The sequence below is a fragment of the Equus quagga genome, chromosome 6 (assembly GCF_021613505.1).
Source record: "Equus quagga isolate Etosha38 chromosome 6, UCLA_HA_Equagga_1.0, whole genome shotgun sequence".
Classification (NCBI taxonomy): domain Eukaryota; kingdom Metazoa; phylum Chordata; class Mammalia; order Perissodactyla; family Equidae; genus Equus; species Equus quagga.
The window spans coordinates 12424265-12441217 of NC_060272.1; the positions used below are offsets into that span (position 1 = coordinate 12424265).

General features: G+C 39.4%; 1 protein-coding gene across 1 annotated transcript in view; it reads left to right on the forward strand.

The window, feature by feature from the left end:
- NALCN (sodium leak channel, non-selective) overlaps positions 1 to 16953 on the forward strand; it is a 302683-nt gene that overhangs the window by 110508 nt on the left and 175222 nt on the right. The window contains 1 exon segment of the mRNA XM_046664759.1: positions 1155 to 1241. Coding sequence (XP_046520715.1) covers positions 1155 to 1241 — 87 coding nt within the window.

Sequence of the window (16953 nt, forward strand, 5' to 3'; positions counted from 1 at the left end):
ATGACTACCAGGAGTTTGAAATTACCATTATAAACCCTAGGTAATGGGATCTTTGTGTCATGTCCTATTTCCATCCACAATTACCCCTCTGAACACAGGGTCAGACTAACACGAGGACATAGATAAGTACTGCAAAGAAAATGTTTATTTAAATGTATGAAACAGCGACCTTGGGCGAGAACGAAACAGTGAATGCTTGTAGTTAGTGCCCTTTCTTAGAGAAATAAAATCCTTAATTCCTATCACTACCACCTCCATACACACACACCCCCCACACACACACAAGGAATCGGAAACAAAATATGTTAGTGGGAAAATACTTATAAGTGGGAAATGTCTTCCAGCTGAATGTAGTATTGACAGATAGCTAATTTTTGAGGTGGTAGAACATGCAGTAAGATAATAACCTAGGCATTCAATCAGCTGAGCAGCCGGGTCAGTGACTGTCAGGTTTAGTATCTTATACTATCCTGAATTTCATCACGTTCATCTTTTAAGGAAAAACAAAATACTTTTTCCCTTCATAAATATGTACATAAAATTTTTGCTGAGCGGATTAATTGTGACCTAGTTAAAATAAGTTCACCGAGTCTATTAAGTGATATGTCAGTCTCCTACCGTTAAAATAACATCACCCTCTTTCCTTATACTACATGCACATTTCTTATATTATTTATCCTGAGAATATTTTTCTATTGGCTCAGTGAGGAATGTCCACTAAATAAAGATAAAAATTCACCACTTCTAGTAAAAACATACCAGACACAATGCTTTGGAATTCTAATGTTCTATTTCTCCCAGATCTAATATATGATAATCAGTATAATGGTGATAGAATACCTACTTTACAGTCTTATGGAGAATATTTGGGCAATTATATGCAAAGCATATGTGAGGCATAAAGGACCAGATACACAGCAAGTGCCCAATAAATACAAGCTCTGATCATTCTTCTTATTGTTATTATTACTATTTCACTTAAATTTTCAGGGTTAAAATGAACATAATTGGAATGACTCGTGTTCTAAAAATAAATCTGTAAGAGGACAAATCTTTGATAACATAAAAAAATATTAAAAGCTGGAGACATAAAGTTGGAGTTCTCAATGTTCCATATTAAGTGTCTCTGACTCATCTCCCTCTTTGTCTTGAAGATGTTTCATGAAGACGCTGCTGGCGGGTGGCAGCTGGTGGCTGTGGATGTCAACAAGCCCCAGGGACGCGCTCCAGCCTGCCTCCAGGTGCGGTACAATGCCATTTTTAAAACTCATCCAGCAAAGCTCTTTGACTTTTATTTTATACAAGGAAATCCACAGCTCTGCAAGCTCTAGATCTGCCCAAATTTATTGTCCTGGAGTTGGGGATAGTATTTTCCTCCATCCTGTATTCCCAGGACCTCGCATTTTTTCAGCCACACCATAGCAATTTGGTAAATTTCTGGTGAATGAATGCACACACAGGTGATGGCATGCCAGCAGTATTGAACCTGTGAAGAATTTTGTTGTCGCATTAAATCTTATAAAAATGTTCTTCCAAAAGGCCTGAGTTATTTGGGGGTGGGTGGTCACGATCATAATTCACTTAACTGAGTACCTTACTGAGTCCTGGGAAGGACTATCTTTAATAGGTAGTCTGTTCTGCATCTGCAAGCTCTCCGAGCAGCATGGTGTAATAAAGGTACTTCCTTAACGAAGTTCACCTCTGCAAATGTGAGGCGATGGGATTAGAAGGGGCCTGAGTCCTGGGAGGTGGTCAGGGGATGGGCCATCAGGTCTTGGCCTGTGCAGTTTCTGGACTTAGCATCTGCTCTGAGCTCCTCATAAAGCCCCATAAACTCCTTTTCTTTGGTGGACCACTCTGGCACCTTCTCTTGCTTTGTCCCCCTCCCTGCCCCTAAATATCAATAATTCTTGTTCAAAACCATGTCACCTTCTCAAGAGCAGCATCTCTGCCACTCCACGGCGTTTGCACTATTTCCGTTTCCCTGCTCTTTTAGGGGGAACAATTAAGCAGCCTCATCTTGGGAACAGAGAACCGATTCTTCCTCCTGGAGAATTTTATTTTCTTCACTCTCTTCTGCTTTCGGTTAAAAATCTTCTTCTCAGAAAGGGCTGCTTTTATAGTTCTTCGTATTCCCTGCCCGCATAATTTGGAGAAGGGATTTTCATGTACTTCAGCGTGAGAACACACCTTCTTTCTTTCTTTTGGATCTTTCTCCAGGTGGGGGCTCATTGTGCGTTTCAAGCATTGATACATGAGAAGCAAAATATTGTACTCTTATCCATCCTTGTGGGCTCCGTGTATATGGCCGTTTAATCATATATGTAGTTACATGTTTCTATCGGTTAAAAGGATGGAGGGGAGAAAGAGGAAGAGTTTACAATGAATATTGATAATATTTAATATTATTTTGTGGTTCTCTTTCTGCCATACATTTGATGGTGACAATGCTGATGATGATTCAGTTACTACAACTACGTCTACTCCTACTATTGCCGCCAGTAGTAACAACAATAACAATTGAAGTAGCAGCTTCTTGCCTAAAAAGCACTTTCACTTACGTTACTCAGGATTCCATCAGCTGATATTTACTGACACTAAGATAGTCCTGAACAGGAAGAGCACAGTCCCTGCCCTCACGGAGCTGACAGGGTGCTTCAGGGTGGGAAGAGAAAACCAGCACTGAACTAGCAATTATAAGAATAATGGGAATTTTAAAGAAGTAATGCAGGGTGCTATGGGAATATGCATTTTAGAGTCCTTGCTCCTCATCTGAGAAGTCAGAGAAGGTCCTCATGAGGTAGTGATATTTAAACCGAGACCAAGAATGAGGGAGGGAGTGACTAAGGATGAGGCTCAGTGCAGCCCTGTGACGTAGAAAGACTGGCGTGCTCTCTCAGCCTTTGTAGATGAGGACGCGGGGATCTGGAGGGCCTGGGTGAGTCTCCTGATGTTACACTTCAACCAGATGGAGAAGCCAGGACTTGTACCTGAGCCTTCAGGTTCCTAGTTTCCTGCTTTATCCAGCTGAAAAAATATGCCGAAGAAACGCAAGTTCATAATAGAAATAAATTATCGGGCCTGCCATGAGTACCAAATCAGAATCTTACTGGACCTTGAATACCTTGCTTAAAAATCTATTAAGTGTTTGTTAATAGATGCCTTACGGTTGTAATCTGGAATTAGGAAGAAAGTTAGCCTCCTTATCACAGAGGTTTGAGATGGCAAGAGATAAATGGCAAGGGGGGTGTGATGGAGTACACAGCACTGAGCAGGCATATAGGAAAATAAAGGTCGGCGGAGAGGCAGGTAGATGTTAGGCTCGAAGTGTGTGGTTGTGGCACCCAAGAGACCTGCATATTAGACCTGTGTTGTGAATATGGCAGCATGCTTGATAAGTTTTATGCATGATGATGCATACGGTTTGAAATGAGAGGAGAAGGAAGTCAGACAATTCAGTATGAAGGAAGTTCCCTTCAGCTCAGCTTCACATAGTTGGTCCTAAATCAAGCTTGCCGGAACGAGCCGATTTGAAAGTGTATGGATGAAAAGTGGGATGGCCAAGAGAACGTCTTTTTGTCCTGGGCATGAACTGTGAATAGAGAGAGTACATTTCCATGTCTGAGTGAAAAACTAGTCATTCATTAATTAATTAAAAGAGAAAGAAAGAAAACAAGTAAAGAAAGAATATTTACATAAAATGGTCAGGAAATAATAGTTGGCTGTTACAAATGATTAACGCCATTTAAAACTAGGTGACAGGACAATTTTCATCTGAATCATCCAGTCCCTCACTGTGTAGGATTATAATGACATCTCCCCCTCAAGGACAAACAGTAGTGTGTATCGCTTCTTTTTATTTTTAAAATAAGCAAAATGTGAATATATTCCCCTACAACATATTTTAAACTATAGAAATAAAAGAAAAAGTAAGAGTTGCTTTAACTCCTCTCGACTTATCCTCCCTCATTCTCCTTCCAGAGGTAACCAAGAGGTTCATGTTAAGACCCAGTTCTTCTAAGACCCTTTATTCCTGCATTTATACGTCGTGTCTCTCATAAAACTGCATTCTTGCCCCCAGGAGGCGCCATATCATTTTCACAGAGTGTTTCTAGAACACTCATCCTTCAGAATTCAGCTCAAACATCATCCTCAGAGAACAGATCAGGTACCGTGGTTATATATTCCAATATCATCCTATACTTTTGCGTTTATGATAATTTTAATAAAATAAATTAAACTGGTATAGTTGGTTATTTAATGTCTGTTTCTCCAACCAGAGGAAGCTCTGTGACACTAGGGAACACAGTGGGCATGGTCACTGCTAGAACTGTAGCTGATGCGTGGAAGATGCTCAGCTGGTCTTCTCTAAACGAGAGGGCCATCAAGTGAAAGAACATCGCAGCTGCTTCTTGGCTTCTAAAAGTACTTATTTGACTTCTCACGTAGAAGCTGTTCTATTTGTCCTCTTATTCTCGTCTCTAGGAACTAGAAATCAAGTAGATTATGGCAATAACACGCATTTCTATAAAAGCACTTATTTCTAAGTCTAAAACAAGCAGTCCATTTGGAGTTTCTTTTTAGAAAGAACCTCTCCCAGGTGGATGGCTTTAGATGACGTTGGGTACTTTTGACAGCACTTCTCTTCTGAAACATGGTGGTAGAGGCTCGACAGGACATAACCATGACTTCTGTTATGACTCACTGCTTTCAGAATTCTTTTTATCTTCTTTAGCATGTGAAATAAATAGGTCTGTGTTTAGAAACGTAGTCTTAGTCAGAAATAACATAGTTGAAAAGAACCAAAACCAATTCCTATCTTAACAAAAGAGAAGAATTTTTTGGAATGAAACAATTGAACAGCTGTAATTAAATTTAGTTTGCAATTGTTGAAATGCATTAGAAAAATTAGGTATCAACAATATCTGAAAGATGGCAATCTGTTGACCCAGAAACCCCATTTGAGTATTAGGAATTGTTGATTTTGTCCTGAGTGGAACTTTGTTTGAAAATTTGACCCAAACTTTAAAAAACAGATTGTTTTCATGAAAATCCGTATATCCTACTGCTTTTGTAAAATAGAAAGATCTGGCAACACAGGGCTCTCACTCCCACATGGCTATAATTGGCTGGATCTGGGTGACGGCTGCCTATTGGCCTGGGCGCAAAGTCTCCATTTTCCCCTCAGTCTCCCGACACTCCATATTGTCCCCACAGCACTAGAAATGAGTGTTTTATTTATCCATGGATTTGGACAGTTACTTTTCCCAGAGTAGAAAAATACTTCTCCTTCTCCATGACTCTATGGTGGGAAAATAAATAAATAACAAATTGATAAATACATAAATAAATGCATGTGTGAAGGAATAATTTGTTTGCAGGAAGAGAGGAGAAATGCACCTGTTTCTTTGTAGACGTGGAGAAAGTACTTAGTGTGCACCTCTGTGTTTAATGCATGACTCCACTTTTCTCCGTTATAGGACCTGCTGGGTCTCGGGACCCATTTGTTTGGGCGACCCATGAAATAAGTTACAGTAATCTGACTTTAGATCACAAAGATGGTGTAATAGTAAGTAGTGCATAAATTTCAGTTAGTATTGCAAAATAGCCTTTCCGTAAATTTTATGTTTTCAAAATTTCGCAATGAAATTATAGCTCATCATAAATGGCGACCGTCTCAAATTCCTTTATAAATGGTTTTAAAATCATTTCTTTCCTTGTTTCAGGTGAAATTGCTTTGAATTCACTAACTTTCTTCATTGGTACAATGTCTTATATTTTTCCTTTATTTTATGCTTTCTGCATCCTAGTCTGATTTGTTGGCATGAACATCTGTCTGTCTTCCCCACCAACTATAAGTAATTCAGTAATTTAATACAATAAGATTGATTGATGTGGCTTAATCTTCCCTACTGCTGTTAAACCAAGTAGACGATACAACTGATGCCTCTGTGATTCCAGGGCTTTGATGTGTAATAGTTGATGTTTTTCTCTCTCTTTGTAGGTATGTATCTATCTATATAAAAGATATATATGTATCTTTTACATTTTTTTACAATACCAGAATGAATCTATGAGGATTTCATGTATATTCCAGTGAGCAGTGATTAGGATCTGAGCAATAGGAACAATTTTTTTATTGTTTCCCTACATTCCTACATATACACACACATCTTTCACCTTATTTCCAACGTTGCGATCATTGTGGTTTTTCTGCCCCCTCTCTACATACGTTGATTATGGAGCTATCAAATGAAACAGGGCACTTAGAGATCTTCTTACTCTTCTATGGAATAATAGGCTCTATAGAGCCATTTATAGAGGGAAAAACAGGAACCTTTGGTCTGTAATTTGAAACTCTACAAATTCTATATTCTGAGACACAAATTATAAGCATAATTATAACTATAATTATAACTATAATTATAATCATAATGGGAGTCATATGCAGGCATACAGGGAAAGGATTCAATCTGGCACCCTTAGGGTGTTTCTTTTCTATTTTTGTAATAAATAAAAATACATGTGCTCTTAAATTTAATTGCAAAACCACAGGTTCAGAGCAGGAGGACAAGCAGAACCGTATTGGTGACCTGGTAGGTTATGTGTGGTGAGCTCTCTGATGCCCCTTGTTCAAATTTTTAGTTAATTAACTTAATGTTAATGAAGTTAATTTGCTAGGACATTTTTCGTGTTTATCCAGTTTGGAATGAAATTCATACCATATTTAAAAAGAAACTTACCTATGGTAAATCTGTGCAGTTCCTAATAAATTCATTCCTAAGTTAAGGGCAAATAAGCGAATGTCCTGTGGCCCCTGAAACACCCCCTCGGTCCTGCCTGGAATGTCTTTCTGCTGCTTTCTCTGCTTCCCTGTGCACTGCTGATATGCTCCTGGTCTGGGGTGCCAGCCCTTCCCGTCTTTGGTCCTTACTGTGGGAACAAGATGGCTGGAAGTGACAAGGAAAGCCTGAGAACATAGGTAACCCAAACCCTACACCCAGCTTCCTTTTCTTTTTTGTGCTACAGCTGCCTCCAGCTCATCTCCTGCATAACCTGCTCTCACGCCTGCCTCTCCAGCTACAGAATCCTTACTTCCTTCTATGAAGGAATACCCAGTACTGCATCTTTCCTGAGGGAGAATGAGTCACCCTATTGTAGCCTCTTAGAGAGTAAGCTATGAAGACAGACATATTTCAGCTATGCTACTTATTAGTATGACCTTGGGCATATTTCTGTAAAATGGGGATAATACCTCTTTCCCCAGCTTGTGAGAATTAAGTGAGTATTTCTATGCTGGTCAAGAATTATTTGATCGCAAGGGGCAGACCTTATCCTCACAGGGAGCATTTGCTGCGAGCATCATCAGGCCTGCCAGACGACTATGCTTTCAGTGCCTTTCTCTCCATCTTTGTTCGGTCCATGTGATTTCTCGTCTTTGTTTTGGTCTGTGCATCTGCCTCTGTTTTCCTCTTTGAAGACTTGCTTTATTCTGTTTCTTGCATATTGCCTGAATATGGCAGATCGTGACTGAGTTTGGTAACCTCTCATTCAGGCGTTCTAAAGAGACTCACCAGAAAACGTCCAAAGATGAGTGTGAAGCTGGAAGAAAAGAGGTTGGCCAGAGGCAGTAGGTCACAGGAATTGAATAGAAGCAGCAGGTCCACTTTAGCCAAGTATTGGGTTTTCCTACACCATGAACTCAAAGTAATTTTCCCTTCTTAATCCCCTCTGAAAAGCTTGCCCCAGTTTCTGCCTATGCGACCCACTACTCAGCACCCTCATGAGCTGCATGGAGTGAGTGGAGAAGGGATGTAACTCTTTGATCAGGAGTAGGGGAAGTTGGCATCAGTAGTCAGAACTCAGGGATAGCTTTTCCTATTAAACTTTTAATTCTTATAGGAGTTGAGAAGTCTGTTGAGGGCTAAATGGGCTATTATGGTCTGACCTGAAGTTTAAATCACCTGTAAAATAGTTTCTTTGGAGAAACACCACATGGTTTCCATGAGTTTACAGAGGAATAATTTGTAAATTAGAGCCATTTAACAATATAGTATTCAATCATTTCCTTACATGAAAAATATATTATGAAATAATGTAGAAACACAAATAGCAACAATACCTATGTATCCAGTATTAAAAATAATAATAACTGCATTTATTGACCGCTCACTATGGGTCAGGCACAGTGTCTTAGAAGTTAAGGGTTCTGGTCACCAATTCCATTGCGGGGTGGGAGCGTTTTCCCACACCACCAAGCAATTCTCTGACACCGGCTGGGTGTCCTACAGTTCAACTCAATTCTAACACTGTCTACTTGGCGATAGCATCTGATCCCAAAGGTTAAAGGCTCAGTCTTACAAGACTGCTCCCTCTCCCACTTCAGATGCCAGCTGAAGTCCAGTCACTGGGGCTTCTGACCAACCAACTATAGATTGGAGGTTCCAACAACCCTCTCCATGGGTTCAATTAATTTGCTGGAACAGCTCACAGAACTCAGAGAAACATTTTACTTACTAGATTGTGGGATTATTGTAAAACGACATAACTAAGGAACAGCTAGATGGAACAGATTGCATAAGGCAAGGTATGGAGAAAGGGCACAGAGCTCCCATGTTCTCTGAGCGTACCACTCTCCCAGCACCTCCATGTGTTCACCAGCCCCAGGAGACTTCTGAACCCTGTCCTTTTGGGTTTTATGGAGGCTTCATTACATAGGCATGATTGATCAAGTCACTGGCCATTGGCATTGAACTCAATCTCCAGCCCTCCACCCTCCCTGGAGGTCTGGTGTTAGGCCAGAATGTTCCAACCCTCTAATCACATAGTTTGCTCCTTTCATGACCAGCCCTCCCACTCTCCTTAGGTGCTTTCCAAAAGTCACCTCGTTAACATAACAAAAGACACCTTTATGGCTCTCAGCCCAGGAAATTCCACAGGTTTTAGAAGCTGTGTCCCAGGGACCAGGACAAAAACCAAATATATATTTTTATCATAAATCACAATATCACAGATGTATTAAATTATTTCATGCTCATAACAATACTATGAATGTGGGTACTATTTTGATCTCTGTTTGAAAATGAGAAGATTGAGGCCAGAGAGCTTACGTAACTTGATGGAGGTCACATAACTAGTTACTGACTGGGAATTTTATCACAGGCAGTCTACCTCATATTTTTAACCACTTCATTTTCATCACTCTATATTATTCTACCATAATAATATACCACAGTTTGTCCATTCATTCATTCATTCATTGTCCTATTGATGGACATTGAGATTGTTTTTATTGTTTTGCTACTGCAAACATTCCAGGACCCTTCTTGTCCATGCCTTTTTGCACATTGTGGTAGTTATTTGCGCATCTATAATGAGGAGAGCAATTGCTGGGTTCAAGGATGTGAACAACCTGAGGCTTTATGAGACTTTCCCTAATGGCTGCCCAGGTGGTAGGGCCACTGTTTACTCCTACCAGCAACGTGTAAGAGTTCTTCATTGTTTCACATCCTTGTCTACACTTGATGTTATCAGACGTTTACACCTAATGACATGAAATGATATAGCACAGTGTTAAATTCAGATCTCCCTGATTACAGCCTATGGATGTTGAGCACTTTTTTCATATATACATAGGCCACTTTTATTTTCTGTAGATTGCTTATTCATGTCCGTTGCCTGTTTACCTGTTGATTTTCCCAAATGATTTTCAGAAATTCTGTACAACTTTAAAGGGCTTAGCACTTCTGTCTAACTGAGAAGACGTTAAAATATTAGAAAGATAGGTCTAAAATATTAATGCTTGACCTATGGATGCACATTTTACTCCTCCACCATCTTCAGGCAATAACACAGTTCTTTTATGTGGTATTACCAAAACCACTTAGAAACTTCGAAAGTTTCTTCAGTGTGTCCTTTAGTGTGAGTCTCAGAAAAGTGAAAAGTTATAATTGACTCTTTTAGCATCAACCGATTACTTAGTTGTTTAAACTCTATTTTAGCTTAAGCAACAGCTGCGTGAAGAGGTCACCCTAATGTATGATAAATAGAATTCTGTTAAATCGGAACCTCATTTCTCAGCTGCTGCTGTGACACGCTGTTTGTCTCCTGCCTCTCAGGTAGTAGTTTTCATCTCTTGACAGTTTGGCAGATGTGGCTGCACAGTTTTGAGCCATCTTCCAACACACACCCAGTAATCTATTATCGCAAAGAAAGTCCCTGACAAGAAAATGAAAGTATGCATGAGACCCGGCAAGCTCGCACTCGATTTCTCCCTGGTAACATCCCATCGTGTGCCTCCTTCTGTAAAGAACAGAGATAATAGGCTCTTACAATAAGTAGGTCAAATTGTGGGAAAATTATTACTATAGAGTTTTAATGCTTTTTTGAGAAAATTTCCATTGAAGGCGAAGACTGGGGGAGGTGGACTGTGTGATATGTGTATCTCAAGTGATGAAGTGACATCCTGAGCAATTCTTAAACATTTGTCTTCTTAATGAAGCTTCCCACAAACTGGCAGATGATTTCAAGAATTGGTTGAGCCCATGAGAACTTAGGTTCCATCCGCAAGCAGACCTCTTCTATACTGACAGACCAGTGTGAGAAGACAGTGTGTCCAGCTAAGACAGTGTGGCCCAGGAGAACCTGGGAAGATTTGCTAAGTCTCCCAGAGCCTCAGTTTTCTGACCTGAAAAACAGGGATAATAATATCTCTCAGAGTTTTGTAAGAATTAGAACTATTGCACGTGAGATGGCGTGGGGTGTGGAGTGCAGTGGGTCACTCACTGCGTGGAAATGATTAGCATGACTGTTAGCATATCTTCTAACTCCGTCACTCTCTCGGAGGATTCTGTTCGCTTCCGGGAAGTCGGCTCTTGTGCACACCCACAGTCCAGGGACCTCGTAGCCTTTAGTTCTAGCCCCGTTTCCTGAGTCTGAGAAGTGTATTTCTAAACATCCAGCAGACATGTTCCCAGGTGTTCTCAGGGACACATCTGCCCTCTTATATGGAAAACGAAATGCACCTCTCCCCTACCCTTTCCCATATAGAAATCAGGCTTTTCCTGCATCTCCAGAAACCTATACACAAACCTATGACATGCCCCTCTTTGTCCTCCCCAAATCTCATCTGTCTTCAATTCTGACATTAATTCAGTCTTTTGAATTTCTCTGAATTTTGTCTCCTCCACTCCATCCTAATGTCCATCCCTTCAAAATTAGGTCAAATAAAGCTTCCTCAACAGAAGGATCTCTTGACTCCTTGATTATATTTGGTTACTTTCTTCTCTATGTCCAGTTGCTTCCATTATAACTTTCACATGATAAGTGCTTAGCAAATATTTGGGGGATTATGTGTGAATGTGCACACACACATGCTCTCATGGACAAAACGATGCAGCCTCACACCCAGCAGACACAAATTCTTACTCTCCTCTTACTCAGATGCCGGTGACCCCTCCCCCCAACATGTTCATCCTCACACGCTCATCTTCAGTTTCTAACAGCAGAACATCAAACAGCTGGCTTAGAGGAAAAGTTTTGGGGCAAAAAAAGGAATACAAAAATTATTCTATAATAACTTAGAATGAGAATTAGCAACAGGAAGAGTAAAATAGCTAAAGGCAAAATAGCATAAACAAAAGTTGTAAGAAGGTAGCTAAAAGGTTAATTGAAAAAGACTTATTATAGTCTTAAAACCAGTTATGGCCAAATCAGCTAAAGAGAGGAGTCCATAGTGTAAATCCTCTGTTCTAAATATTCCGTGTATAACTATTTAAATATACATATCTATATATATATTCAGTATGTAATATATATGTATTTCAAATAATAATTATATTCAGAATAGAAACCAGACTAGAATATTATAATAAAAAGTAAGATAAAATTATTAGTGCTATTGTATTTATTTATCTGTTTTACTGTTGATTAAATAGTTTTGTGTCTTTGATTTTCAAGCCTTATGGGAAGAAAGAAAGATTCAGAACATCTTTAAAATTATTTGCATTTCAGGTTATCTCAAACTGAATTCCTATATCGTTGTGTATTTTCATCTTCCAGTTTGAATAAGTCCTATGACTCTTCGGTATTTACATTCATATTAATCAGGAGATATTACCTAACTTATGTGAAGCCTTCATAATATAGTCTTTGGAGACAAATTTCCATCATATATTTGTTGCATTATCACCTTAGGAAAAAATGAAGGATACATTGTTCTTCTTACAAGTCTTGATTTCTGGGGTTAAATATGCAACCATCTTTAAACCCTTCAACCTGGGTTTGAAATTGCCATGTATTTTCTCTGTGTTCAACATAATCACTGCAGTTGAAGCGTTTGGAGGAGCAGTGTGACTCCTTCCATGCCATAAGGCTGATGACAAGGTTTGGATAAAGTAAAAAACTTTAGTCATTTCAGAGTTGATGTATTTCTTGTGTATTTTTTCAATTCTTTAAATTCTTTTTTTGTCTTTCCTAAATACTTTAAATATCTCAAAATGAGTCTCCCAATTCAAGGTGCTATACAGCTCAAAAATTTGTATTTATTTCTGCATTTGTCAAATGTAACAACCTAAGTCCTGCATGGTATTAGATATGCAATTTATTAAAAAGGAGAGCTATTTAATTTCGTTTTTGAATTTGTAACTTCTTTCTTAAATTTAAAACAGAAGTTTTGTGTTTAGTGCCCACTATTTAATACTAGAAATAAAAATAAACATATAAAAGTAAATTTCAAGTGATTCTGGATATAAACATTTTAATTAACTGTGGGAATGTCAAAGTGTCTTCAAAGATCTGAAAACCATCATGGGTAACGGTCCACTATCTAGCAGCCCTGTGGTGTCCCATCCTGACTTCTCACTAAAGTGCTCACGAAGACAAAGAAAAAAGAAAAACAACAATACCGATAACTAAGACTAAGGCAGCACCTTTGTCAAAATCTGACGAGACAACCCAGTGATTACATGGTTTGTGGAGCTCTAGGGAGGAAAATAGAAAATGTTAGTGCCTGCACTCAGGCATTTTATTTACACTTGTCTCTAAGTCAGAATCAGAAGATCACAAGGAAGGGATAGCCCAGGTGACCATAGCCGAAAGGCCTATTGCTGGAGTACTTGCAGTGGCCTCCTAGGCTGACCATCACTTTGGGCCCCGTTGTGCCCAAAGCTGAATGGTGCAGTCTTGGAATGTGCAAATAGAAGATGATATTACTTGAAACGATAAGATTATATTACTTGAACTTGTGTGTCCTAATTTGTTTTACTGACTTTGCATTAATACTTCTGAAAAATAGAGTCAAGAGTGAGTGGGTCTTGGGGCCATCATCCAGTTTGGGATATCCTTCTTATCAGTGACCTTGCCACATCCCCTTGGGGGAGGCTGCCCTTCTGGAGTTTGGCCTGTGTTCCAACCAGCTGTGTCCAGAGTACCAATGGTAGCTTTCATTTAATACAGGAGATAGAGAAACGTATAGAAGAGATCTCTCTGAGGCTACTTTCCTTAGGGGGAAGCAGAAAATGCTTCACAACCAATTCAGTACATGGGGAAAATCAAGTCATGTGAGAAACTGTTGTTGAATCTACTGTGTGTCCAACATCATAGGAACTCAAGACTGAAGTCTGTAGGAACGTGAAACTAAAAATAATACTTGTGTGCTTTCATTTCCCTCTTATGCTGCTCTTCTTCCAGACACCAGGGAATGCAAGAGAAAAATATTGTGGAGGAACAAATACTTTGATTTTTATTATTATCTATGTCCAGCAAAGTAAGCAAGGTCAGCACTTCATTGTTGCAAAGTCAAGACTTTAGCATTTTTATTCCTGATTATTTTTTCAAATGTCAATATTGAAACCATGTAGGGGCATTGACTTCTTAATCTTTAAATTATAGTTTAGCTAATTGAAAGGTTTTTGTATATGTCTACGTTTATTTTTCCTTTCTCCCATTAATCCATAAATGTATGGCCCCAAAGTGTGAGGAAATAAGGAGATAGTAAGTAGTTTTCTATAAGATATTTTAAATTGTGAATATTTCTTATGATATTGTCCTCTGGAAAATACCTGTTGTCCTTAATTGATGTTTTTGTAAACAAAATACACCATGGTTTAAATTAATTCAAGACAGGCAATTGTATTGGACAGGTAACAGAAAAAGCTCCATTTTAATTATTCCTCACTTCAACTGAGCTATCCAGATCCCTGTGGTCTTCATGGCAGTCTTCCAGTGCCTCCAATGGCTTTTTTGTGTGCTTTATAAAGTGCTAAGTAAGGCATCATATCTGTGTGAGTGCCCTGGCATTATAGGTCAGGATGAGTCTCTAAGTATCAGAATGGGATGATATATATATATATGTATTTATACGACCAAGCCTATAGTAACAAGGGTAAGCCCATTTAGTGGTCTACTCTTCCTACGAGTGTTATTATGTATGATTAGAGCGTGAGTTTTCAAATAGCCCACAGCAAATTACCACTCCAAGGAGATGCCGGAGAGCCAGGGAAGCTGAGTATGAACAAACATCTTGAAGTAGGGGAGTCCTGATTGATAGCTTGCTAATTTCCATGGTGTAAATGCTCCCACCATGGCCAATGTCAAGTTAACAACATGACATTACTGAACATGACGTTGCGGAGAGATGCACACAATTGCAGCTCCAGCACACCACAGGTGAGGCCAGCTGTGTTCCCCATCACCTTCAAGCAGAAATGGCGTATACCTATACACATATACATATATTTATGTAAGTGTGAAATTTTGCTTGCAAAAGCTATTATCTTTTGATCTCATCTGAGGCACGTGGTTTCCAAGGTCACTGTAGAGGGGAAGAGAGAGAGAGTTTGGAGAAGACATGCCCTTTTGTAATTCCCCCTCCAAAGTGACATATCACTTCCATTTCCATTCCAGTGATGAGAACCACTCATATTGCCCCACTTTGATGCTGATAGGCTGAGTAGTGTCATCTAGCTGTGTGCCCCGGATGAGGAAACGGGCTCGGTGGGTATGTTAATTAGCTTTTGCTAAACAACAAGCCACCCTAAAACTTAGTGGTTTCTAAAACAGATGCTAATTTTTGCTCATGAATTCATGGTTTGCTCATGAATAACCCTGCTAGTCTGAGCCAGTCTCAGCTGATCACAGCCAGGCTCCCTTTTGCATCTGCAATCAGCCAGCAGCAGCATCTGGCTCATCAGCTAGCATCTCTGCTTCTGGGTCATGGCTGGCTGTAGGGGGAAAGGGATGATGGGGCCAATGGCTACCATGCAGCAGGCCAGCCTGGAGTGTTGATGTGGTGGCTCAGGGTTCTAAGAGCTGCAAGAGTAAGTGGCAACTCACAAATGTTTTCACAAGTCATGTGGCTAAGTCCAGAGTCACAGTGGGAGGGCACAAGCAAGGCTGTGGATACAGTGAGGTAGGTTCATTCAATTTCAGGCAATTTCAGGCTCTGCCACACGGGCTAAAAGAAATTTAAAAGTCACTGGCTTAGTATAATAATCAGTTCTTCTTAATGATATTTCTTTTCCAGAAGGCATGTATTTATCATTAGAATCTAGTTTGTGTTGTAGAGTCAGGAGTTGGAGATTGAAAGATATTACTAACAGTAATAAACATTTGTGTGGCAGTTTATGATTTAACATCTAGCCTTACTCTTACAGAGTAGAGTGAAAGATATACTCACGCTGGCCAAGAGCTGAAAGTGTCTCCCTAAACCCCTCTTCCTCCTCCTACAATTGACTTCCGCATGGTGGGATTCCCTCACCCAGCTTACTGTCCAGGAAAGAGCACAAACCAGTCAGGACTTGACAGCGGGCAGGGTTTTCATTGGTATCACAGCCTCTCAGTGCCTCTGTGAGAAGTCACTTATGGATCTCCTTCTATCCTCTGGTTCTCCAAGGACATGGCAGGAGCAGGCAGATGTTAAAGGCATAGTTTGTAAGGGCATCCATTGGTTCTGTTTTCAGTATTGATACAAATATATTTCCTTCTTAACACAAATTCTTTATATTGGGCAGAATTATTTTGTGTATTGATTATAGAAGTGCTGAATATCCAGATGTCTTCTAAATAAGGGAAGCAAAGGTTGCACCACTTGCAAATGGGAGATTTATTTTAGGTTTTATGCACTTGGTCTTTTACATATGATCTTGTTCTTATGCCCATGGCTCACATACAAGGTAGTTTCTGAGAATTTCATCTTGTAATTGCATTGTCCTCCAAATACGTTTATTTTGAAATCTAATTAAAGCACAACTTTTAGTACATGGCAGATACAATGTTCAGTGCATGAAATTTGTTTACCAAGGCAGGATATTTTATTCGCTCAAGCTGCAATTTAAAGAAAGATTTGATTTTTGAGCTGTACTATTCATTATCCTAATTTAGCCTTATTGTGGCCTCCAAGGCCACAATTTTGACTTGTTGGATGTTTGCCTGCAGTCTTCAGAATCTTTAAAGCACTGCTTTAAAGGAAAAATTACTGAACAAATTAAGAGAAATAGCTCCCTTGAAGTACTTAAGCATTCATACCACTAAAAGTGAGACAGTTTAAGACCTTTTAGAAAGTCTATGAATTTTCATGGTTCCTTTCAAGATTAGTTATCTCTTCCACTGATTTCTCATGTTATACCTTCTTACCTTCCCCGTAAGCAACTGATTGTGTCTCTACCTTTAAATGCTTAGAATGTTTCTCAAGTACAGTAATAGTTGTAAGAGTTGAGGAGTGCAAGATGCTTGCTATGGCATCTATACTGTTTAGACTCCATACTATGTAGACTCTAAACTAAATAGTCTCATTTCTATTCGTGTTACAATGTAGAGATGTAGGTGTTATCATATCCATCTCCCGTACAAGAAAACTAAGTCACAGAGAGGTTAGATTGTGCACAGAGCCAAGATTTGAACTGAGCACATCCTACCTTCAAAATGGGCGTGCTTTGACACCATGGCAATCTTACA